General features: G+C 41.8%; 1 protein-coding gene across 1 annotated transcript in view; it reads left to right on the top strand.

Annotated features, from left to right (window-relative positions):
* Window positions 1-4,288: 4,288 nt before the first annotated feature.
* The window catches only part of LOC103375316 (coiled-coil domain-containing protein 85C-B-like), a 22,819-nt gene continuing 2,890 nt past the window's right edge, over window positions 4,289-24,217 (top strand). Inside the window, exons 1-6 of the mRNA XM_008305549.1 lie at window positions 4,289-4,370; window positions 8,947-9,026; window positions 10,212-10,253; window positions 16,619-16,723; window positions 22,506-22,598; window positions 23,781-23,879. Of these exons, the coding sequence (XP_008303771.1) occupies window positions 4,289-4,370; window positions 8,947-9,026; window positions 10,212-10,253; window positions 16,619-16,723; window positions 22,506-22,598; window positions 23,781-23,879 (501 nt within the window). The remainder of the gene's footprint in view (window positions 4,371-8,946; window positions 9,027-10,211; window positions 10,254-16,618; window positions 16,724-22,505; window positions 22,599-23,780; window positions 23,880-24,217) is intronic.

Here is a 24,217-nt window from a genome sequence, read left to right as displayed (position 1 = left end):
AGGATTGAGCACCCCTGATGTAGAACATGATTCACCTGAAACAATTCATCAGCCAGTCAGTAGATCATTCACTAAAGAATACTTCTCCAGTCATAACTTGGCAACCCTACCAAGGTGGACATTAAATTAAAAACACGTTTACTTGTATCTTTGCAGCACTACAATCCAGTGTCAGCTCTGTAGATTGTATTGCTTTGTTCAGTGTGCATTTTTTAGGATCCATGTACACTGTTGTCATCTGTGGTGGAAAGTAACTAAGTACATTTACTTAAGTCCTGCACATAAGTACAAATTTGAGGTGCTATTTCCATTTTCTGCTACTTTATACTTCGCCTCCACTACGCATCAGAGGGAAATCTTTAACTTTCTACTCCACCACATTTCTCTGAAAGCTTCAGTTACTTCTAAAATGAAGATTTCACACAATAGATTATATAACAACCTTTTAAAATACGACATATTGTTAAAGATTTAACTACAAAATAATGACTACTTATGTGATTTAGTTTCCATAAAGACAAGATAAGATAAACTTTATTGATCCCTCCCCAGAGAAACTCAGACGTTACAGCAGCTAGAAGACAAGAAATGCAAAAGTGGAATAAAGATTTAAAAAATAAAGATAATGAGAGATTATGGACACGTTTCACATGTGCAGATATGGCACGATGGATAATCGTCCCCAAATCGTAGTACACACAGGGTGTGTGCCGAACTGTACGTAATAGTTATAAAGATAACCTGCTGTGGCCCTTGTAAAGTTAGACGGAGAACGTGAGTGTTACATAATGCTGTTGCACTTGAAGAGCCATAAAAAGAACAGGAATGGACGTTCAAATGATCCAATACCTCAGCAAAAATCTAGGATTAGAGACAACTTTAGACTGATTTGTGTGTTGTTTTTTTTTAATTCCATCCTCTCCCATTAATCATCAGATGTATCGTCTGTCTCTGTATATAAAACTGGATATAAAGCAGTTCAAACCTCCAACACTAACATGCTGCTGACACACATGATGGTACATATATTAATACATCAGTCAGAGAAACCAGAACTTTAGCTTTAACACTTTAACTACAGCTTGCTTCTATGTGCGTTTGTACTTCTACATTGTTGTTTTGTATTTTCACTTGAGCCAAGGATCTGATCTGATCTTCCACCCATGTTGCTCATTTGGAATGAGTCAGCTTGATACCAGCTCACAGTGTTGGTGCTTGTTAGTACAGTTGTTACTTGACCTGCTGAAATTTCAGCACAAGGAGTTCCAACTGGTAAATATGCCACCGTTGTCAGTGTTAACTGCACATGTGTAGTGCGACAGAATGGAAATCTTGATAACTGTACAGTAACCAAAGAGGGTTTAATGGTCAACTGACAGAAAACTGAAGTCAGTGAGACGTTTTAGTTGTTTCATGCAGTCATTTATCAATCAAAATGCGAAACCTTTAGCAGTTCCAGCTTCCCAAATGCACAGATATGCAGCCTATTTTCTGTTTTATGTCATTCTTATAGGTTCTGGACTAGGGCTACAAAAAGTAATGGATTAGTTTTCTATATGAAATCGAAAACTCTAATTCCAGTGACTTAAATTTGAATTTTTCTTTGTTTTTTCTTTACTCCTCTATGACAAAGCTACACTTTTGAGGATGTCATCTTAGACTTCACCACTTTATGACAATTAATTGTTGAGCAGCTAGTTGACTAATCAAAAAAATAATCGACACATAAATCGACAATAGAAATAATCATTAGCCCTCGTCTGGACTGGAAATTGGATGGACAAAAATCAAGCAACTTGACTGTGCATCTACGGGAAATTGTGATAGAAGGTTTTCTGAATATAAATGAGCCAACGACAAAATGAGTCAGCTGATTAGACAACAATGAGAGTAATTACTAACAGCCTAGTCAGGCTCTTACTTTCTTTTGATTACTGCTCTCCTCGCTGGCACCAAGTTGTGACTCTTTGTTTCTTTTTTCCCTCTTAAGTCTTTCTTCTTTCCCTCCTTTTCCATTTTTTTTTTTTTTTAAAGGTGGGCCTCATTCAGCCTGCACTCCCCAGCATGAATCGGGTCTGTTCCGCATTGAGTTTTTTTGGAAGTTGCCGGTCGATCGAGATGTTTTCTTGCGATAATTGGACTTTCTGTAACACAGCGAGGTCTGATTTCATGGAATTCGCTGTAGTTTGTCTTGGGTGTGGGCGCAGAGAAAGGAGAGGGAAACAGTACGGACTGTTTCTGCTCTTTCTTCAACATCTTGAGGTAATTGACCCAACCTCGTCCCGCCTTGAACACACATACACACATACAGTGCGATCACAGATGGGTTTAGAAGAAGAAAAAAAAATCCCCTTTTCTCGCACAAACCCTCCCTCCCACACAAACTCACACTGTCAGCTTAGACACCCGTGCAGCCCACATGCACTCCACCGTCTTACAAATGCTGCTCATAAGGATTCATTCACACACATACACACATCGCTGGGAGAATATCCATGTCTCTGCGCTAAAACACTGAGATACAGCTGTGAATAGGAGATGAAAGCCAGAGCCGAGCCAGGAATAATAAAAGCGCAGTGATTTCAATGCACTGCAGGCTTCTAAACAGCCTTGGGATCTGACTTGAAAACATGAGGGGATTCCAAAGCCTGCTCCTTTTTAACCACACTATTTTACCAAAGCTACTTTGATGTAGCAAAGACTTTGGAAGTCAACAGCGTGGAGGCTGGTTTTGCAACGTTCCCGTCAGTATGGGCTAAATGCCCAGTGTAAATGTATACATGTGTGGTCTAATTTTAACACCAGTTGAGCTAATTCTTGCAGCACCCCTTTGGAAGCATGTCTGACTCCAGGCTCTCCGTCTGGACTCCCCCAATTTGCTCCTTAAAGAGTGGCCTGCCTTGACCTCCAATAAACCCAGTCCCACCCACCAGTCCCATGCTGGGATTTGAAGCAAAATGCAAGGAGGGTGTGACAGGGAGAAAGACAGCTGGAAAGGAAAACTACAGATTTAAGGAGGAGAATGCTAGTGCACCTATCAAAAAGAGAGTCTTTGCCTTATATTGTTTCCCGTTTACTACATTTATTCGACCATTCTAGGTAGCCAGGCATTACTGTGCATATAAATCTCGAAGCAGATTTGTTGTGAAATGCAGTGACAGCAATTTAAGGCATCCTGTGGAGGTTTGCAGCTTCAAAGCACAACACAATCTATGGATGACTGTAGTGAAACAACTGACTGAATTGTTACCACATGCATGTTGACGTTGTTTGTATAGAATCTGTATGATTTTATGCATATGTCTCTTGGTATCTATGCTGATCCAAAAATAAGAGCAAGCACGTGTAAGCATGGAGCGGCTCTTCAAAGTGGCCACGCCTGTAATTATGCATAACTTTAAGCCTTAATATAATTTAAATGTGCAAGTTGTAGAAAAATTCACCTTCCATGCATTGTCATAAATGTGTAAATTAACTATAGAGATCAAAACCATTTTTGCACCAGGCTGTAAACATGTTTATTTCTGCTGTGAAGTTGGACATTTTAACATGGGCGTCTATAGGAATGACTCGCTTTTGGAGACAGCCTCAAGTGGCCATTCGAGGAACTGCACTGCTGCGGTGGCATCATTTTTCAGCCTCGGAGGTTGATGCTTGTTTTTTTTCCAACACTTCCTCATTTGTTTTTTATTTAGTTTATGCACATATACATGATTCACATTGTACTGCTGGTTACACTTTCTGCCACTAGTCAACAGTTCTTGGAAATAATGCACAAAGACTCGTATGCAAACATTGCACTACCTAAAATCATTTTAAAAATCAGCTTTTTCATTTATGACAGCAGACGTGCATTCAATGCATTCGATGTACACAACTCTTATGCATTACATGGCTTAAGCTGAGTTCATGTTGACACACATAAACCCTCTCATGCAGCTTTAGCTCTACAGTTGGTTTCATTCGTGTTTTGGTGCAGAATTGTGCTCCTTTCCAAATGGCACTAAAACTATCTGGGAAAATAAATTGTCTGAGAGAAACAGTGAGATGGTGCAGAGGGAAGCTAGACGAGCTGTTATGGACAGATGGGAACAGGATGCTTGGAGCCGGGCGGAAAACAAAGACGAGCCGGTGGAGGTCAGGACCTCGTGAGGGATCACACCAAGTTTTTTGGAGCTTCATTCAGACCAACTTTCTCCTTTTGTCTTTTTCGCTCCCTCATCAATATGCAGATAACTTGACCAACAGGCCCTAAATCTTGTTTTTTGAGCGCACAAAAGAGCCCACAATGGGCCAAGTGGTTAAAGTAGAGGAACGTAATAAAACGGAGGAACTGAAGGGCAGCGTTAAGGAGGGAGTGGCTGCTGGAAGTGGGTCACAGTGCCACTGACGTGATTCAAAGTGACGCGCTGAGAGGGGGGTTGGACTCGCACCACTGTCTGCGTCACCTTTTGTCCTGCGCACACAAATATTCACACACTCTGGTACAGATACATCAGCTCAATGCACTGGGCAAACAAACCTTACACAGAGGTATAAATAGATTACTTGTAAAGACAAGGTTCCCCCTCACTGCTTCATGTCTCCCTCTCTTGTATTGCTTACTGCTTAGTTGGACATATTTTACTTCCCCACATCTTCACAGCACCTTGTGCTCACTTTATCAGCTCTCAAGTTTGCATTCAGGTTATGCATAAGTAATAACGACCTCTCCCTCGGTGCTTGTTGTGTATAAAAGCGGGCGAGCTGACTTTTTGTGGGGTAATTATTTTGGCTCGGCTATGCAATGCCTGTATGATCTTTTTTTTTTTTTTTCTTCTTCTTCGTGGAGCAGCAGCAGCAGCAGCGAAGAGCAGGGGATGTAAAGCCGGAGGGGTGGAGGGGATAAAAGGATGAAGGAGTGGCAGGGGAGCAGGGGAACAGTTTAATTGCCTGACCCCTTCTCCCACCAGGATGACTCTCCGGAGCCGGGTGTTAAAGAGAGGGTGACGGCTGGATCCTCAGAGCAGATCCCTGCAGCTCTGCGCATGTCCGCTGTGTGTGTGTGCATGGGAAGTGTTGTGTGTTCCTGTGAATTTTCCCACAGCAGATCTGCACATATTTAAGAAGGACCGCTTAATCATGTCATGTGTGATGCCGGAGTGATGCGCTCAGAGATTTAGCCCCCTATAACACATCAAAGGCTTTATACTGTATATAGAGAGTGGGAGTGAGAGCTGCTGCTGTGGTATGTGAACAGGCTGCTCATGGATGTGGGATTCTTCACTTCAGACTGGGTTTCTTCAGTAAAAAAAACCAGAAATGCATCAATATTTAGCTCTCATTGCATATCTTAATTTGTTTTAAGAAGATGGAAATGGGAGGTTATTGGATCACAGATGGCACACACCACCCAAAAAAGTATATTTTTCTGTCATCCCCCTTTTTTTTCGGAGTCTCCTTTCTTTGTTGTTTGAGTGTGTTGCTGATAACTGAAGGCTGAGGAACCTACGTCCTAATCGGCTTGAGATCTGGCTGCAGGTCAGGCCAGCAGATGAATACAGATTAGAGGGTCACAAGGCAGGAAGAGAGGATTAGCAGCTCTGGTCACTGTAGCCTCCTCTTGTTGCTGTCCAGCCGTCAGCTCACCAGAGCTGTCTGCAGCGGCCCTCCTAAAAAGTCAAGGGGCTGCACATGAACAGGCCTGCTGTCACTCACCGCCTGTTTATGCTCAGGTTCTGGGAGAGGATCCAGTTTGTGCATGTGAAGTTATGCTGGATTTACTGATAAATAACAAAAAAAAATGTATTTGAGATTTAGCTGAAGTACTCACATGTTAGAAATTATATATATATTATATATATACTTAATTTTATCAAGTTTGTGCAATCAAAGCATCAACCTCAGAGACTAAAACAATAAATGCCAAAAACTGCAGTTCCTCGAATGACCACTAGAGGCTGAATTCAACATCAGCTCAGTCCCCACAGACTCCAATATTAAAATGTACAACTTTAGAGCAGAAATAAATGTGTTTAGAGCCTGGTACAAAAACAGTTTTGGTGTCTATGGATAACTCCCCATCCATGACAAATACACAAGGGGTGTTTTTATATAAAACACAACTGAATGAATTGTATTTAGCTTCACATTATGCATAATTAAGGGGGTGGCACCCAATAAACCCAACAAAAGCAGGAAAAAAAAAGAAAAATCTTCTGCACTTCAGTAACCTGGACACTGTCAAACATGCTTCTGATTAGAAATCAGATTTCTGCCATGTTTTCAGAGTGTTTATGCTCCAGAGCATTTGGACTGATGCTAAAATGAGAGGACTCAACACCGAGAGAGCACAGTGTGTGTCTGAAATTCACAATTAGTCTGTTGTTCCGCTGTGGAAACCTGGTTTTTTGTTAAAGTGTTATCTACTGTACAGCGCAAGTCAGATTTTGAATTTAGCTGTTTTGGGAACATCCATCCGTTCATATGTGATTCGATCGCCGATCCGGGTTTGGGTCACGCGGGCAGCAGCCTAAACAGAGTTTAACAACGTGGAAGATATTTGGATGTTTGGAAACATGTTGTTTCAAAAGCTTCTACAAAGTCAGTTAAGCACACAATGGACCAAAAACAACAATCTCAGGCAGAAATGTAGCATTTGTTGAACTGGTTGATCCAATCTATTACTGTGATTGTTGTTTTCCATGAGACCTGCAGAGAGCTGACAGCACGTCTTACCTTAAGCGTATGAAAACATATTGTTGTTTATCCATGTGTGAAACAGGGTGCAGCTATAATCTGAATGTGTGCATGTAGCTGCAAATCTATGGAATGCAGGCTGTCAGTGATGTATGTGTTGAACATCTGATTTCTGCACAGTGGTAGCAAAGTGCACATCGACTACTTTAAATACTACATTAAGTACAACCAAACTAAGGTCAGAGTTCCCTCCCTGATACAGCAGTCTTTGATTCTGATGTATGTGTGCGTTGCCCTGCAGCAGTCACTTCTCATGTGCATCTTACTCCACAAATCATTCTCATCAGGAACCCTCCCGACTGGCTTTGTTACATCTCACCCGCCACCGTCTCCTCTCTCAGTCTCTCTGTAGCTCCGCTTAGAAAACAAAACAAAATAAAGCTGTGTGCGCAGCGCCGAGCTCCTGACGAGTTGCCAGAGTGCGGTTCCTGTGCGTAACTCGGCTTTGATCTCGCTGTAAATTAAACATGCCTTTTTAGATAACAGGCTCTGTGCCACCTACTGAACCAACCTCCACTCTTCTCGCTCAGCTCCTGTCCCGGGTTTGAACTCGGCGAAGTTGATTCATGTTTGCGCTGAATGCCGCTTTATCGGGATCAACGACGTTTGTGTGCGTCTCGGTGGAGTAATTAGGCCTCTGTTGCTCTGTTTGCATAGAGAAGAAAAAGACGGTTCTGTGACAAATCTCGAAAGTGACAATTATGTCTGTTTCGTGCACAATCAAGCTGCACAGGAGAAATGTGGACCAAGGACGTTGTAAACACACTGCAAACACATTTGCAGAGCGATACTAGAAGTAGTCCAGTTTTACAAATAGGCTTATATTTAAGTTTGTTAATTAAAACTTAAATTGGTTTTAGGAAGGGGTTTTAACCTTTTTGTTTTTTTTTTTTTTCGTTTTGCCCGTGCTTCTAGGCTGTAGGGTTGGGCGCTTGTTTGTTCTTTTTTTGTTTTTTGGACTTCTATTATCTATTCTATATTCTGTTTTTTGGTTTTTTGTTTTTTTTTTTTGTTTTGTGTGTTTTGTTTTTTTTTGTGCATGTTCTGGGTTTTTAATCTTCCCCCGCCCCCCGCAGAAGCCGGTGCTCCTTCTCTTTCTGTGCCTTGCATGTTTGTGGTTGATGCCTTTCTTTTGTTACTTATCTACATCACCATGTAACGCAATTGCATAATGCAAACGATAAATGACCAGTCATTATTTCTTCATTACACTTGTGTGAGAGCTACATTTCTGTAAATAGACTCATAGTTTCAGGGTTATGATATGACACAGACACTACCTCTTTTTTTGTTGGGGAAAGTTGACCAATAGGAGCAGACTGGGCTTTTCGGGTGGAGGGTCTTAAAGAGACAGGAGCTACAACTGAACGTTTCAGACAGAAAGCAAGAAAAGGTGATACAGCAATGCACAGTATGAGAAAAATACTGTGTTTTTTGACATTAAAGCTTGTAAACATATTCTAGTAGACCTCAAAAAATAAAATGGTAGACATGTAAACGTGCATAACAAGGGGCTCTTTAAGTGTGAAATAATGATTGGGTTCATTGATAACAAAACAAGTTTAGTTGTCGCCGAAGCTGATAGATTTCTACTAGAGTTGCAATGTTTTGTCTATTGGTTGTCAACTTTAAAATAATTTAAGAATTCTGTGCTTAAAGCTTCTAAAATGGGACTATTTTCTAGTTTCTTTCCTCCTTTCTGATAGCAAACTGAATATCTTTGGGTTATGATGAATAAAACAGGACATTTAAGGACGTTATCTTGGACTCTGACAAACTTGGATCGATGTTTTTCACCATTAACAGAGTAATCGAGGAAGTCATTGATAGACAGTGTAAATAATGGTCAGTAGCAGCTCTAATTTCAACACAAAACCAGCTCAATCAGATGTTGGTTTGGAGTTGTGGAAAAGTTATTTTTTATGAAGTCAAGGGAGCTTCAGAGTAGAAGATCACAGTTTAGTTGTACTGCATTTATTTGAGCTTGAGACCTAACTATGATGTTAAACTCCTCGCTTGGAGAAAGCTCTTTCAGGACGAGTTTGCGGGTCTCTCAAAGTGCACAGCAACCTTTTGAGCTCTATGTGGTCCTTCTGCCTCAGTGGCCCTGCCTGCCTGCCTGCCTGCCTGCCTGCCTGTTTTCCGCTTGAGGTCTTTGAAATGCTAATCACTTCTCCTCCCCTCTTTTCTTCTCCGTCTCTCCTCCAGATTCCTCCTCCAACTACATCAGGCAGCTGGAGACGAAAGTGAGGATACTGGAAGACGACAACAACAAGCTCCTCTCGCAGGTGAGGCAACCGCCGACGCCACCGTTTTCGCCCTCTTTCCGTCAACCCACTTCAGCGCCATCTGAACTTATACCTCTCACTAAAACTCTCCTCTTGTGCAACTTTCCGAAAACGAGTGATCGGCAGCCGCGATGGCACGCACTGGTTGGCTGATGCCTCCCCCCCCCAACAGGCTGCCTGTTAGTCGGAGAATATGTTTATCCATGTTTAATTCATAGGGAGTCAGTTAGCTTCAGTCGCGAGCAGTGATGTTAGCCCCCGAGGCGAAGTGTGGGAGCAGAGGAGAGATGAGAAGAGGAAAAAGGAGGGGAAAGAGGCATTAAGTGACAGTGACAGAGTAAAGGATTTCTCCCCAACGTTGACCTTGCTCTGACTTCTCCTAAATTTGGAGGATGGAGGGCTGAGTGAGTGCGAGGAAGGAGGGGGTGGAATTCTTGTCTGGTTCACCAGGAGGTCATATGTCAGTCTGCTGAGGTGTGTGTTCATAACCACAAATAGCAGATTCACCGACTAATTGGTCGTATGAGAGGGGGATCAGATTTTCTCAAAGTTATCAGTCAATAATTATCAGCAAAGAAAGAGTCTTTAATCTATAATCTGCTCTCTTTATGTTGTATCACAAGGTTTTTGTGAGCTCATTTGAATGCAAGTCAGGCTGCAGACGAAGTTGAATTTCACAGTTTAAGTGGCTTTTTTTTTTTTTATTTGAAGCCTTTATTCTTTTTTTTTTTTAACTGATTCCTCTCTGCCCAATTATCTCCCAGCAGATTCACGTGTAGGCAGAGTGTAGGCTGCTGGAATCACTGATACGAAACCTAAATGATCCTCATAATTAGCTCTTTAGTGCTACAATTAGGTGCTACAGCAGTCAGGACGCATAATAGGAACCAGCTTCTTATAGTCGAAGTGATAATGTGTCTTATTTCTTTTTACATTAGAGGCTGGGATAAGTACTTTTTCCTTTTCTTTTCTTTTTTTTTTTTGCAGGAATGGAACTCTTGATAATTTATCACTGCACATTATGAAACAGTTGTGAGAAGCACAGGACGATTCAAATGCCTCCTCACCACGTCTGATCTCTTAGCGTGGAGCTCAGAGACGTTACAGTTGCTACCACTGCTGTTAACAATAGACGAAAAATAAAATAATGAACCCTTCCACCATTATGTTTTTCTCTCCCTATAGGCTTATAGCCGGTATAGCTTATCACAAATACAGACGAAAAAGGTAACTTTTCTGAAATGTCCCTGTTTGTTGGTTCTTCTTCTTCTCGCCAGGTGATTGAGCCCCTTTGTGTCTTTTCCACTCTTTCATCTGTTCTGGTGGTGGGACTTTTCAGGGCTTTGAGCTTGTCGCTTTGTCTGCTGCGGAGGGCGGATGCGACTAAAGCAACGGTTGTGCAATGTAATGCAACTCATTGTGAGATCTGTTTGATGGTATAATGTTACAGTTTGTGTTGGTGAACTCTGTGGTAATGTGGGAAATGAGCTTATTTGCTGTCTTGCTGAGAGTTCGACGGGAAGATCGATGCGACGCTCATGTCTGCAGTTAACATGAAACTCCAGCCAGGTAGCGTAGCTTAGCATGAACACAGGAAACAAGTGGCCGTAATCCCTCCTCTTAATGTAAATTTCTTTTTCACCTGCATTCTTGATTGCATCTTAGGTTTGTCCACCATCACTACATTCTTAGCTGTTGCATCTCTATTCGCCAGTTACTGCTGGTTCTTGTAAAATGCATTGCTACTAATATGCAAACACAAATGCAGAGAGATTTACCACCAGTAGGCCTAATTGTGTGAACTAAATAGGGCTTGAATATTACAACTGACCACTTTGGTTGTCAACTGATGCACGTGAGGCATTTAGGGAACATCTGTAAATTTGCAGTATCTACAAATTGTCTGCACATGAGGTGTTTATGGTACATCTGTAAATTGTAGCTTTTAAAAACAGCCTGTGCTACGCTTTTTCTCTCTAAGAGTCTCTGCCACACCAACCACTGAAAGTATATTCTCAAGCTGTGGGAAAGATCAGAAGGTAATATAACTTTATGTGTTGCTTTTATTGATAAGGGTGGCTGGAAACAGAGCTTTTGCTGTTAGTCCATCGCCGATCCAAATTCAAACGTTAACAAAGCAAACGCTTACAAAAGAAAGGCACTCAAAAGAATTCCACGTCTTGTATTTACATTCCAAGTTTGTTAAGCAAAAACATCTATTAGTAAGTTTTAGATGTGCCAGTAGGTACTAACATAAATCATTAACAATATGTTGGCTGACTAATAATTTTAGTAACTTTAACTATGACTTTCTTGAACACATATCATGAAAAACATCATTGACACGGATCATTAATAGTTGCTTTAAAGCTGAAAAATGGATTTGTTAGGGCTACAATAACCTCAAATGTATGTTTGTATTCCTGCTCTGCAGTTTCTTGTTACTTGTCAGCAGACAAATACACTGATACAGATCAGAAATCAGCATCAAGCTCCACTTTGGATCGAGTCAGACAAACTTTGACCCCGTTTCCCTGTGTTCTTAGAAACTAAACCAACCAGTTTCCCTGACTGTGGCTTCTTATTAACCATCCAGACACGAGAGCGGTATTGATTTCCCGTCTTCCCAATACAATAAAGTACAGTCTTAAACGTTACCGCAGAGGTGAATCACCATGAAACTGTGCCAGTTTTAGTAAGAGCAAAAGAATTGGATTGCATTACCTTGTAGAGGTGTTGAGTCTGTGTCCAGCCCGCTTTATGTGCTGCTGGCATGCAAAGCTAATGAATGAACACAGGTGGCCTTGCTTGTATGTGGCCTTTTTTTTTTTCTTGGCAGGAAAGCCTTTATCTGTCCTTGGAGCTGCACCTCACAGTGTTTAGTAGCTTAAGTGAATGGATGCTACATTGTGCTTTGGTGCATAAATGACACACGCTTGACCTGGCTTGTTGAGACGTCTGGTGAGCTGAATAATTTAAGATACTGGGGGGAAACACAGGTAGATCCAGGAATCCATTATGCATGACTGACAACTGAAGCAGTGTCTGCGTGAAGCTCGGAAACAATATCTTGATGTCGCTAATAAACTTCCTGGAAAGGAGGAAAAAAAGTGGAAGGGGAAAAAATGAGCATGTGCGCCGCCGTTCGTGATTTAATTTGACTCTTACGCCACATCCTATTGGACGACGTGTCCGAATGCGAGCAGGTGGAATTAGTTGCCTCAGTGGACGCATTGCCTAACTTCCTGTGTTATGAAACTGGCCCAGTGAAACTCGTGTGGAGCTAAAGGAAACAATAGCCTCTTATTGCAGGAATGTTTAACCTCCCAACCAGATTGGCTAAAAGGATTTTAAGTGTACCGAAGGGAGCAGAGAGGGAGTTAACAACAGGCTCCCACAGTGGATATTAACAAGAGCCTGCGCGGTACAGGTGTAAACACAGAAAGAAAACCAGGTGTGTGTACGCACACAGTAACAATCATACATGCTGGGACACATGCGTGTTCTCCCACTCCACTCTCCCCGACTTCTACTTATCGCCGTTAAAACTCTCCAAAGCGTGAGACGCTCGCACTTTCCCCTCTGCCACTTTATCACGAACAAGTAAGCGCTCAGTGTGACTCTGAAAATGTAATGATTTATTCGACGGATTCAGCCGACGCTCCATCCATTAACTGCGGCCTAATTGAGCTCGTTTTGTCACAGAGTGGACTGCAGCGGGGTCCAGTGGACTCGAATTATGACAGAGGCTAATGAACTGAGGCGTATTCGTCGACAAAGTTACAATATGACTGATTTATGGACTGAGAAATCAGATTAGCTAAAAGAAGATGGATTGGGGATGTGGTTCGTGTGAGGGATAATTTACTGCTTTCAAGCCCCCCCATGGACCCAGGCTTCTCTGTTCTTATCAGCCACTTTGATTTTGACCACTGAAATAAGAATTTTATACGATTAATTACCTTTTTTTTGTTTTTTTAAGTGAAGCTGCCTTTTCCAGGTCTTCACCCCGCTAGTTTATCATCCAAGTATAAAACAAAAAGGCCAGTATTCAGCTGTTAACCCTCTGAACACCAAGAAGTTGTCACGTTTTTAACTCACTGTTGGCTCATTTTTCACTGCGATATAAAGTCCTGCACCTCTCTGGAAACAGTACAGAGAACTTAGAAATGTCTTTGGAAAGTTATAACACCGTAAATCAATAACTAGACAAAGACAAAGTTGAATTTCTTTTTTTATTTCACAAATATTTAGATAACAGTGGAGTCAACAACCCACAAGTGTTCAATATATTAGAAAAAAAGATAACTCAAGATGTTATAGATACTTTACTTCTTATATTTTTATAACCTCTACAAATCATTCTCCATACAACTCGAGAGCTGTTTCATCAGGCTCTGTTGGCAAATCGCTCCTCTGTATGTCTTTTTTGAGCCATACTGCATTTTTTTTATTGATCAAGATCGAATTATTTCGACTATGCATAAACACTGCCTGCAGTTCACTCGAAAAAATTTTTACCATCTGACTGTTGGTCAGACGAAGTGATTCGCGGCAACGTTTTTAGATTTTCCCTAAATCTGGTGCAAGCAGTTGATTTCTGACAAATATTTAAATGTCAAATAAAGTGATTGTGAAAAAATATCACGATTTCAAGCTTATATTTGGTTAATTTTCTTAATAAAACATGTGATGAGTTCAAGGACCATCAAAATGTTGGAAATTTCTTTGTGTTTTGATCGTTTCTGGCTTTGATAAATGTGTTATTTTAGAGCGTTTTTTGACAGGTTTTAGGAGTTCGGAGGGTTAAAATCTAATACGGATGACATTTTTACGATCAGACCTTTGTTTGTCGACCGCAGGTTGCTCGGATTAAACCGTCCCGTCGCTGTATTCCATTAAATTACCGCTCTCGAGGAGCACACCGCTGTCCTTTCGAACCTTTTTGTCAAAGTGGCAGCACTCCTGCCCCTCATAACTCAGACAGGAAACCATGCGCGACGTCCACAGCTTCTTCCCGTCAGCACCAAGAACACTGTGATGGATGGATAGACGGAAGAACCCTGAGTTTACGCCAAGAAGACTGCGGAGGGCCAACTGTCCTCGGCCGTCTGGCAAACAAATAGCGTTGTTGGTCTCGGCGGTTCAAGGTCAGCTCAGGGTGGGAAGTAAAGTTGGAGAGGACATGTGTTGGTTTGTTGGAAAAGCCAGACTCAGGATTAGACTGGTGTGTTTATGCGGCTGCTCCTCATTTGACATTTCTCTAAACACAAAGCCTCGAGAAATGACAGAGACGATCGCAAAGGTAGAGAATTGAGGGCAAGAATACGGAAACCCAAAGGATAGATCAAGAAGTGCCGAGGGAAGGATTGGAAAGGTTAGAAGAACACTGGCAGGATACTAAGCTGGAGGAGAGAACAGGAAGGGGGGAGGATATCAAAGGACGGAGGAGACAAGGGGAATGCTGATTGTGGCTTTGTGTGCGCAGTGTGCACCTGAGTGTGCGACACAGAGGGATAACAAACAACACAGCACAATGTCCAATTCACAGACGCACACACACACACACACACCCACAGCTCATTGGGTTATTTATAGCCGAGCGCTCGCGGGCATCACGTGTGTTTACGCGGCGGGCCGCGCGCAGAGAGGGAACACGAGTGCGCGATGTGAGAAAATGTCATGAGGAACAGCGGTGCCGCCGTGTTCCCGCCTGCAGAGGGGGAGCCGGTCCGGTCGCTGCCCCCAGGACGCAGTGGTCTTTGGCTGCTAATGAGGACAAATCTTAGGAACGCCGCCGTGGCTGCATAATGGCCTCCGATGAGGGCACAACGTGATGCAGCGTCTGTAGCCGTGGAGCCGCATAAGCAGTGGCGTCAGCGTGACGATGGGAGGGCAGGTGGTGGTGCAGGAGGAGGAGGACGGAACCTTAATGAACCCTCACTGAGGCCTGCAGTGCACAAAGTGGAGCCAAATGGAGACGTCAGCAGGCAGATATGGGCTCATTGCAGATATATTATCAGCGGTGTCTGATGAACATTACGCTGGCAGCTTTTTTCTCCTCTGTTCAAGTTCAGTTTAGTTCTGTTTTCTGGTTTGTTTTCATTTGCGGTTATTTAAAATGAGTTATATTTCCGTATTATTTGCTGCTTTCTGTTTTCCTTTTGAAGAGTGCACTTTTAATTAAACTGTAAAATATCAACACTAATAAATCTGCTCTTCCACTATGACACAAAATTAACTTATTGTAGCAAATATATCAGCACTAATGAATCCAATTGCCAGAGAGACATGGAACGATTATTTTAAAATGGTTAAATGTTGCACTAAAAACATGCCCTTTTGTTTTTTAATGCTTTATGTGGCACTCAAAACTGTCTGTGTGCAAATATCTGACTCAGTACATCTTTATCTCCATCAAATATCATTATTGATACGTGCATCGGTCTCAAAAATCTAGTGATTTTAAAAATGGTAGGAATATTCCCTCTCACATCTTCAGGAGCCTTCTGCTGGACCGCCTCTGATTTGCTTGAAGCTTTTGTTATCATAAATTACTGATATTTAAAATGGTGTCTGTGAAATTTTAGATAGATACATGAAGTACTTTTTGAGCAATTTCTTCCAACTGCCTTCAAAAATATTTATTTACACATTGCAGTTTGAGTCTAAGGTTTGATTACAGTATCTCAGGAAGTATTGAGGATAAAAGCCTCAAATTTCAGTCTGAAAATGATCAAAAATGCTCAAATTAAAAATGTTTTATTCTTAGTTATAGCTGAAGAGACATTTCAAAGCTCTACTTTGATTATCTTGCAGTATTGTGGCACAACTTGTCATACTTGCTCAGTTATGAAAGTTCTTTTCTTTTTTTTTGTGGGCAACTATTTAAAATGTGAAAGAACTCTTTATGCTTTGTTTTGTGTAATTGTAACATGCATGTACATGTGATCAGGCAAATATCAGGAGTTGACAATTCAATTTTTTGTTCATGTGTGCTCAAAGATGGGACATGCAGGATTTTTTTTTCCTATTTAAGCTCATTAATAATTCGAGATTATTGCAATATTGCAGATTCCTAATCAATGACGTGGTGAAAAATAACAGGCTTTTAACTTTAATGGTTCCTAGATATTGTCCTTTAAACATTTATCTTAAAAAGTATTTGATATATCAATCTAAAATTTCCTAGATATCTTTATAAATATTCATATTTCATGCTATTAAATTTTCAGGCAAATCAGAGCTGGTCTGGCAGAAATATGACAATTGGAGTAGTGATATAGAGTCAGGTTTATATAATATGTAAGCATACACTGACAGAGGCAATGATGGAAATTAAAACTGTGAAAAATATTTTTTCAAGTCAAATCAGTGCAAAAACCTGCTTGTTCATTTATCTTTAACTTTACTAATACTCATTTATTAATACTCTTTGGGTATTTTTTAGGCATTGACATGGCATTAAAGTCTGCTATCTGTTTTGTTTCTTCTTTTATGTTGTTGTTTCATTTTGCATTTCTTTGTTTTTTTGTGTTTTTTTCTTTCCTTTTTTTTTGGTGTTTGTTTGTGTTGTGCCCGTTTGTGCCCAGCAGTGTAACCCAGGTGACCTCCGTGCCCTGAGGAAGGGAATGACTCTGTACCACTCAGAGTCCCAGCTGTCCTCACTGCCGCAGCGCCAGGAAGCCATGCACATGGTCAGTACCCAGGAGACTGGCACGCACGTGCACACTCACATGCACACGCTCACCAAACACGCATGCACGAAGGAGTTCGACCGCATGCGAACACTCAGATGGATTCATGCCCACTCACACCTCAGCGCTTAGACAATACCCACAGATCAGCGCTGCTTATAGAAGTGCGGTTACATATAGAGACAGGCTTTAATTGCACACGAGCCTAATTGCAGGGAGAGCTGCGCTGCGGAGTCAAGTCGAGTCAGCTCTGATTCACTTCTTTACTTCTAGCTCTCAAATTATACCTCCACAGGCACTCTCTGTTACACATGACAGGAAAGGAACTCACAGAGAGAGTGAAAGGAAATAGGGCATAAGGGGGATGAGATGGACTGGAAACAAGAAAGGAAGAAGGATAGAAATTTAAAAGTTCCTCTTCCTCCCATATCCGGCCCTTCAGTTTTCATTCCCCGGAGCCCAATCGAGCCGAATCCCACAATGAAAGAAATAATCCTGTACAATCCACCTCCACCCCTGACCCGGCCTGTGTCTGGGGAGGAGAGGCTTGGTAATTGTTTTTTGACTGCTTAAGGAAGGTCAGAGTCGGGGCTACGCCACTAACCCAGAGGACTAAATCTTCCCTCTGTACAAAAAAAAAAAAAAATCAATATTGCGTTTTAATCACAGGCTCAGCGCGAGGCATTCGGAGCCGGCTCGCGTCTTTCTTCCGAGCCTGCGGGTCAAACTCGCCTCCTTCTGGAGATTCGAGGCATTCAGTAATGCCCGTGACCTCTGACACCGCAAGAGGTTTTTCCCTGAAGGGGGGGAAGGATAAACTGCAGATTGTCTTTATGATCTTTCGACATTTAATTTCACTGCGCGGCTTCACGTGGAACAACGTCACTGTGTTGACCTTGAGGTGTGAATTTAGGCGCCTTAGACGTGACATCTGGTGTCATTCTGACGCTGGCGATGCAGAGGTCCATTAGGAGGCAGAAAAGATGAATACATGCTGCCGTGTGGGGGATATATTAAAGGAGAAATTGTATATAAGGCATCAAGTGTTTGTAAAATCTTAACCTTGCAGCTTTAGCGGTACAATTTGAAGAATCAGGTGCATCACACAAACTAGCTGCTATGCTCAGCTTAGCTAAGGTCAGGTTTCTGGCCAACAGTTGTGTGTAACATCTGGCAATGTTGTGGCAAATGTGCAGCAAGGTCACATTTTCTTATGCTCAGTGGTTTGGTCACTGAACTTCTTGCTAACTTTCTAGAAAACTTGTGGCAAGCAGTCGATTTTTTAAAGACGCCTTCCAGTGAAAACCAAATATTTTACCTGTTGACAAGCCTCTATGATGCTTTTCTACACTGCAATACATAAAATAAGTGAAATAAGTAGGCAACGCTACGGCTGAGCATTTGTGTTTTGAAACTACAGATGACAGCCTTCAAAACACGGATTCAGACTTCTACGGTTTTAGATGTAACAAACCAGACGGACCAATCCTGTCAACGTGCAGGGTGGAACATTCTGTGTCATTATCCTGTAAGACATAGAAATGAACTTTTGGAGCTGGAGGGCTGTTAGTGGTGACCAACATGTGCAAACTTGTGACAAAACGTTATGGCATACTGATGTCTCTGCTGCGAATCTGCCACAAATCTGCTGCAATAAAAATTGCTTTTGTAGAGGTAGAAAGGTGATAAGGAATGTAGCTGCTATAGAAGAAATAGACATTCTGCTTACTGGTGTGATGCAAAATGATTTTAAATTGGATTTTACAAGCACATACCTGCAAAAGTAACACTAATGTTGGACTAAATAACCCAAGTCAAGAGCTGTAAGTGTATATTTCCCTCTTCAGCTTCAACTTTGCACATTCTCAGGTGATTAATTTGCACATTCCTGCACACTGGAAGTATTTCTATTACTTTTTATAGTTTATAATCCTTTGATTGCACATGTTACTGTTATGCTTTAAAACTCTAAGTCAAATTCCTCATTTGTGAAACTCTACTTGGCAGCTAAACTGATTCTGAGTCAGTCAGATCCACATCTGCAATGTATTTTCTTGTAGATTTCAACGAACGCTTTGACTTTTTGTTTACAAAATGCTAGTATGACAAAGGAAAGAAAGAGCAACAGTGGTTTGGTAAAAGGATCACCCTATTTGGTAAATAAGAAGCTGCAGCTAGTAGCCAGTTAGCTTAGCTTAGCATAAAAAAACCAGAAACGCTTGGAAATAAGTAGCCTGCACGTATTATTTGATCTGTCCGACAAAGGATGAAATATCCGCGACCTTACGATGATACAGGACGTTCGGTTGCCTGTTGCGCAGAAGAACCCATTGTGTCTTGAGTTTTACGTCTTTGTCTAACGATGGCTTTGTTGTCGTGACAACCCCACGGAGGCTGTCGGGCTGCGCGGTGATCAATCGGCTGGGCTCTAATTTGGCTCAAGTTCATCCGTGTGGGAGAGAACGAGTGAAAGAGGAGATGAGAGATGTGGGGGCTTCGGGACGACAACAGCAGGACTCCCCTCCCAGTCTATCAGCTCATCCTTTATATTTAGCCCCTTTGTCTCAGTCAGACACAGTTTCAGGTCAGTGAGCGTGCGTGAGATTGTCGGGTAGAAAACGAGAGAAGAAACGATACGCAGAGAAAGAAAGAAAAGAAAAGAAAAGAAGGCGGCCAGGCTGCGTGATTCTCACAAACACTCAACAGTCTGCTCTGATTTTGTAAACTCAAACTCCAAACCATTGATTCTGACAGCGTTTGCTTTCCCTCCCCTCCCGCCTCCTCGTGCAAAGACTAAATCAGGGCTGTTTATGCAGGCAAGCCTTCCCCCAAATGTACATCCATATGAGCAGTAAACACTGCCCGGAGCTGGCTGCGTCTTTGCGCTGTCCAAATCCTTTTCTTTCACTGCACAGCTCCGGCGCAGAATAAACTGGAAAACCTGGCCGCAGCGCGAGGAGGAAATGTTTACACGTTTGGAATAATAGCTGTAACCAGGAGAGGAGAACATTAAAAAAAAAACAGGGTGACAGTGATTTACATATTCTCTCTTGTAGTTGACTTCAAAGTCCGGCGCAGAGGAGCTGTATGGAAAATGAAGCAGCTACATTTGTTGGTGTGACCTTAAACAAGAAGAAACACGCTGAGCTCAGTGGGGAGGCTGCTTTTATTTAACAAGAGGATTGTTCTGTATAATTTTCCCACTAATGTGGACTAAGCCTTGGTGATGCATTAAATAATGAGCGGATATCATAAATAGCTACCGTCGACGTGACTCCGCTCCTGTTAGTTAATAAACTTCCCTGCGGTTTTGCATGTTTTATCTCACATCCTATAAAAGTTCTGCAGAACAAGTTTTAGTTTTTAGGTCACAAAGGAGATTAGTGCAGACAGATATCGACCGATGTTGTTTTTTTAATGGCCCTCACTAATGTTCAGAGAGCATCAGTGGCCGATATGTGATGCAGTGTCAGGTGGTTGTTTTTTTTTTCATCTGATGGATCCAACAAACAAATCAGATACATGAACATTGTAGAGCTGCACTTTGTCTACAGTGCAGCTATTCTACATTTCAGAAATGTGTCGACGACATAAACATGTCATCAAAAAACTCAAATTTGAGGGGAAAAGCGACTTATTAATGAGTGAAATCATTACATTTATTAGCGGATTACAGCAGCTCCTACTGATCCGATAAACGTACTTACGCCTGACATCTGCAACAAACGTATTGCGTCACTTTCTGTTGCCGACACACTGCTCAGTTGATGTTTATGGATTTATCTTGGCTCTTGTGCGCAGTGGAAAAACTACCATTAGCCGCTGTTGCTAAGTCGGGCTCCGGTAGCCGGAACAGACCGACTCGGCGTAGCCCTGTTAGGCGATTGTATGACGATTATCTCAAAATGGCATTTAATCGTCCTCATCAAATGACCCACTGATTCAACTGATTCCATTTGGACTGACTCAACTGAAATGTGTGGAAAAAAAGTCTTAGCTTAGATGTTGCACTTTTGTTTAGCCATTACTTTGATGTAAACCTGCAGTGACAAATGTTTGTCTCCCCCTTCTGGTAATTAGAGTAATTACACAAACACTGTGGTCTTATGCGTAAGCCTCGCTGTCGATTGCTTTCTTTTTCAGGCTGTCATTCGGCCGAGTTTCTCTTTTACGTGGTGCATCAGGGACTTTTCTTGAATGCTTTCTAGTTCTTCTCCACCCTCTCAGCTTCTGTGGTCAGTTTTGGCAATCGCTGCTTTTTACTGCACGACGCATCGTCACCAGCGTGGGAATGTTTCCACAGACTTCCCAAACTCTGCGAGAACGCAGAGAAATCTACCTGCCACTTAATCAGCGTTGTGTTTGGCGATGGCTGAATAAAACAGACGTTCATTTATATGTAAAAGTTTAAACAAAAACCCTGGAATCCACTCACAAAAGCAGAAATTTAACATGCTTAATATGCGCACAAATATAGGTGCCAAATGCCATGAAAAAATGCAAAACAAGAGCTGAGACTGGCAGCTACAAGAAGTTTCAAACCAGTCGAGATCAGTTACAGCATTTGTGTTAATACTGCAGACAAATGTTCTGACTTTTCTGTATTGAAAACAACATTAAGAAGTTCAGCATCCTTTGTTAAATAAATGGTTTCTGCAAAAGAGGAATTGAGGGGAAAAAAATATTGTTTTGACATAATATTCAGATATTATGTCTGCAAAGATAAACTTTTGCGTGCAGCCTTTTTAAAGCACCAAACAACCAAAGTTAACCTTTACATTCCTGTTTTTCCTGATCTCAGAGCTCATGAATAAAATGTTCTCTTCAAGTTATGCTTCAAAAAAATGGAAAAAATTCTTTGTTTTCTCACTCGTAAATCAGGCGTACTGACCTTTTACTATCTAAAAGTTTTTTTTAAAAGTTCTCCTTGGCTTTAGTGGTTGCTGGCTGAGCAGGTGTCGGGCCGTAACCCTCAGGACTAACAAAGTAAATCGATGTTCCATGCGGCTGATGTGATATGAATTGACTGCTGGCCACTTTCCACACATCCTCTCTCTGATTATTTTATCTCCGTGCTATCAGGTTATGTGGCTCATTCTGGCACATAAATGGGGCCGGTGGGCGTGGAGGAGGTGGTGGTGGTGGTGGTGGATGGGGGAGCGACTGACAAACGCATCAGGAGCGAGCGGAGAATTGAACTGGGGCTAACAGAGCCACGGAGCTGTGTCTAATGCAAGGCCCCCGATGCCAGGTTACACTGAATAGTGCCATTGTGTGTCCCAGAGATCTGTGTGTCCCTCAAACAGAGAGCCACTGTCTGGAACTAACCGGGGGGTGTGATGAGTCAAACAAACTCCCCTCCCCGCCTCCTCCTGGTCCTCATCCTGGCTGGCTGCTCCCATCACACCGGGTTAAATCACACGGTGCAGGTAGCAGACCTGGGAGTTTAATGCTTGTTGAATGCAAAAAAAAAAAAAAACGATGGGGGGGGGATGAAAACACAAGGAGAGGAGAGGTGATGTAAGCTGGGATGAAGGCGATGGCATTTTCAGTGCTGCACTACAAGAAATCTCTCTTGTTGAATCACTGATGAAGAGGGTCTGGTTTGTTTTCTAGCTGCAGTCGTGGCTCAAATGAAGATCTCAGCGAGCCGGTGCTGGTTTATGTGTGGTAGCAGCTTCAGGATCAAACCTGAGCTCTTAACCTTTGCCACAGGTCACCTCTTCTCTCGCATCCGAAATAAACGACACAAAACCTTGAGATTTGCTTTGTCTCCCTGCAGGGTACAGGCCGTCTACCAACCAGCGAGTCCTCTCCTGCCACAGGATACCTGTCCTGCGTCCAGAAGCCAGAGGCGGTGGTGCACGCCATGAAGGTAATATATAGAATTAGTTTCTAAGGAAATTGTGGTGGGAAAACTTCATCAGTACACTTTTTGTTACACTCATCTATGACTATTTACACAACTGGGTTATTCTATCTTCAATCATCAGGGGCCTTTTCGCCCAAGAATCTCAAATGTCGTTAAAAGAAATAAACTATTTATATTGAAAATGGCACTTGGAAATTGTAGATTCATATATTAAATACTTTCTTTTTTAAATTGCCCGTCAGTCCACATTGAAGTGTAAGGGCCACGTTTGAATGACAATATTAGCAACTGTTAAAGATAAAAACTTTAAATGTTCACTGTTATTTCTCATCATGTTATTCATTCAGAATCCACAATATTAACGAGATTACACAAAACGACATGTCAAGTCTCCTCTAAACCAGGTGTTATGTCCTCAAAGTAGGTCTGAAAATGAAAACTAAGGCCAAAAGTTAAACCTTTTCTTCTTTTCTCGGCTATATTTTGTAAATCATTTTGAAACTCCAGGCCTCTGTTCTGCAACTCGTCACGTCTGCTCCATCAGTTATGAAAGTTAAACTAAAACAATTTTTTTTTCTCATTTTTGTTGACCGAGTTTTTCATATTGAAAGTGTTTTGTATTTGGTATTATTTCTTATTTTGACATGCAACTACATACAGTTCAGAAAATATCTCTAGTTTGACTTCTGCATGATCAGTTGTTTTGTTAATGGGACCTTTCATTACAGCTTCATGTTTCAACTCACCAAATATCAAAAACTATTTGATGTATTTGTCCAATATTGCGGATCCTTAAAAAAGGGCATAATGAGAAATAACAGGGAAAATTTCAGACTTTCATCTTTAATAGTTGTTGAGATATTGTCTTTTAAATATAACCTAAAACTTTAATGTGTAAAAAAAAGTAGGTCAGCAGTTAAAATTATAAATCGAAGTATCTCACATATCAAGCTAACATTTCACAAATATCTTTGTAGATATCTATATAATGTTCTATAAAAAATGTGGGAAACCAAAGATGATTAAGCAGACTGTTCTGAAAACCTGGTTCCAGCTGCACTGAGCTCATCTTTATGGACGTTCTTCACTCTCACTGTTTCTGATTGATGCAGTCGGGCAGCTTGCTACGCACAAAAACGATTCGTTGTTCCAAGTAAGCACACTCATCGCTATGTTTGCCATCAGGTGCTGGAGGTCCACGAGAACTTGGACAAGCAGGTTCCTGAGGACTACGAGGACGACCTCAGCGAGAAGGAGAAGGCCATTGTGCGAGAGATGTGCAACGTAAGTTCAACAGCTGCTCCGCAGACTCGTCCTGCATCACTTCCAGCTTTCAGTGTGTTGTAATAATACTGGAGGAGCTCGGTTTATATTAGGAAAACAAAAGACTTGGCCGGGGTCAGGGTTTGATCATCTGAACTACTACACCATGTAAGGCCACATGTCGGTCTGCAGAACTGGTTCACGAATTGTATCACAGTTTAAGCACGAATGCAGAATGCAGGTATTGATGCACTGTTGCATGCAAATAAAGATTTTGGCTTTAAGTGCACAGAACAAAGAAACTCTATTTGATAAGACAGCGGCGTGGGAAGGTTTCAGTGACCCAGACTTGCAAAAAT

This window comes from Stegastes partitus, unplaced genomic scaffold (assembly GCF_000690725.1).
Source record: "Stegastes partitus isolate 25-593 unplaced genomic scaffold, Stegastes_partitus-1.0.2 Scaffold2546, whole genome shotgun sequence".
NCBI classification, from domain to species: domain Eukaryota; kingdom Metazoa; phylum Chordata; class Actinopteri; family Pomacentridae; genus Stegastes; species Stegastes partitus.
This window is presented reverse-complemented; position numbering and strand designations above follow the sequence as displayed.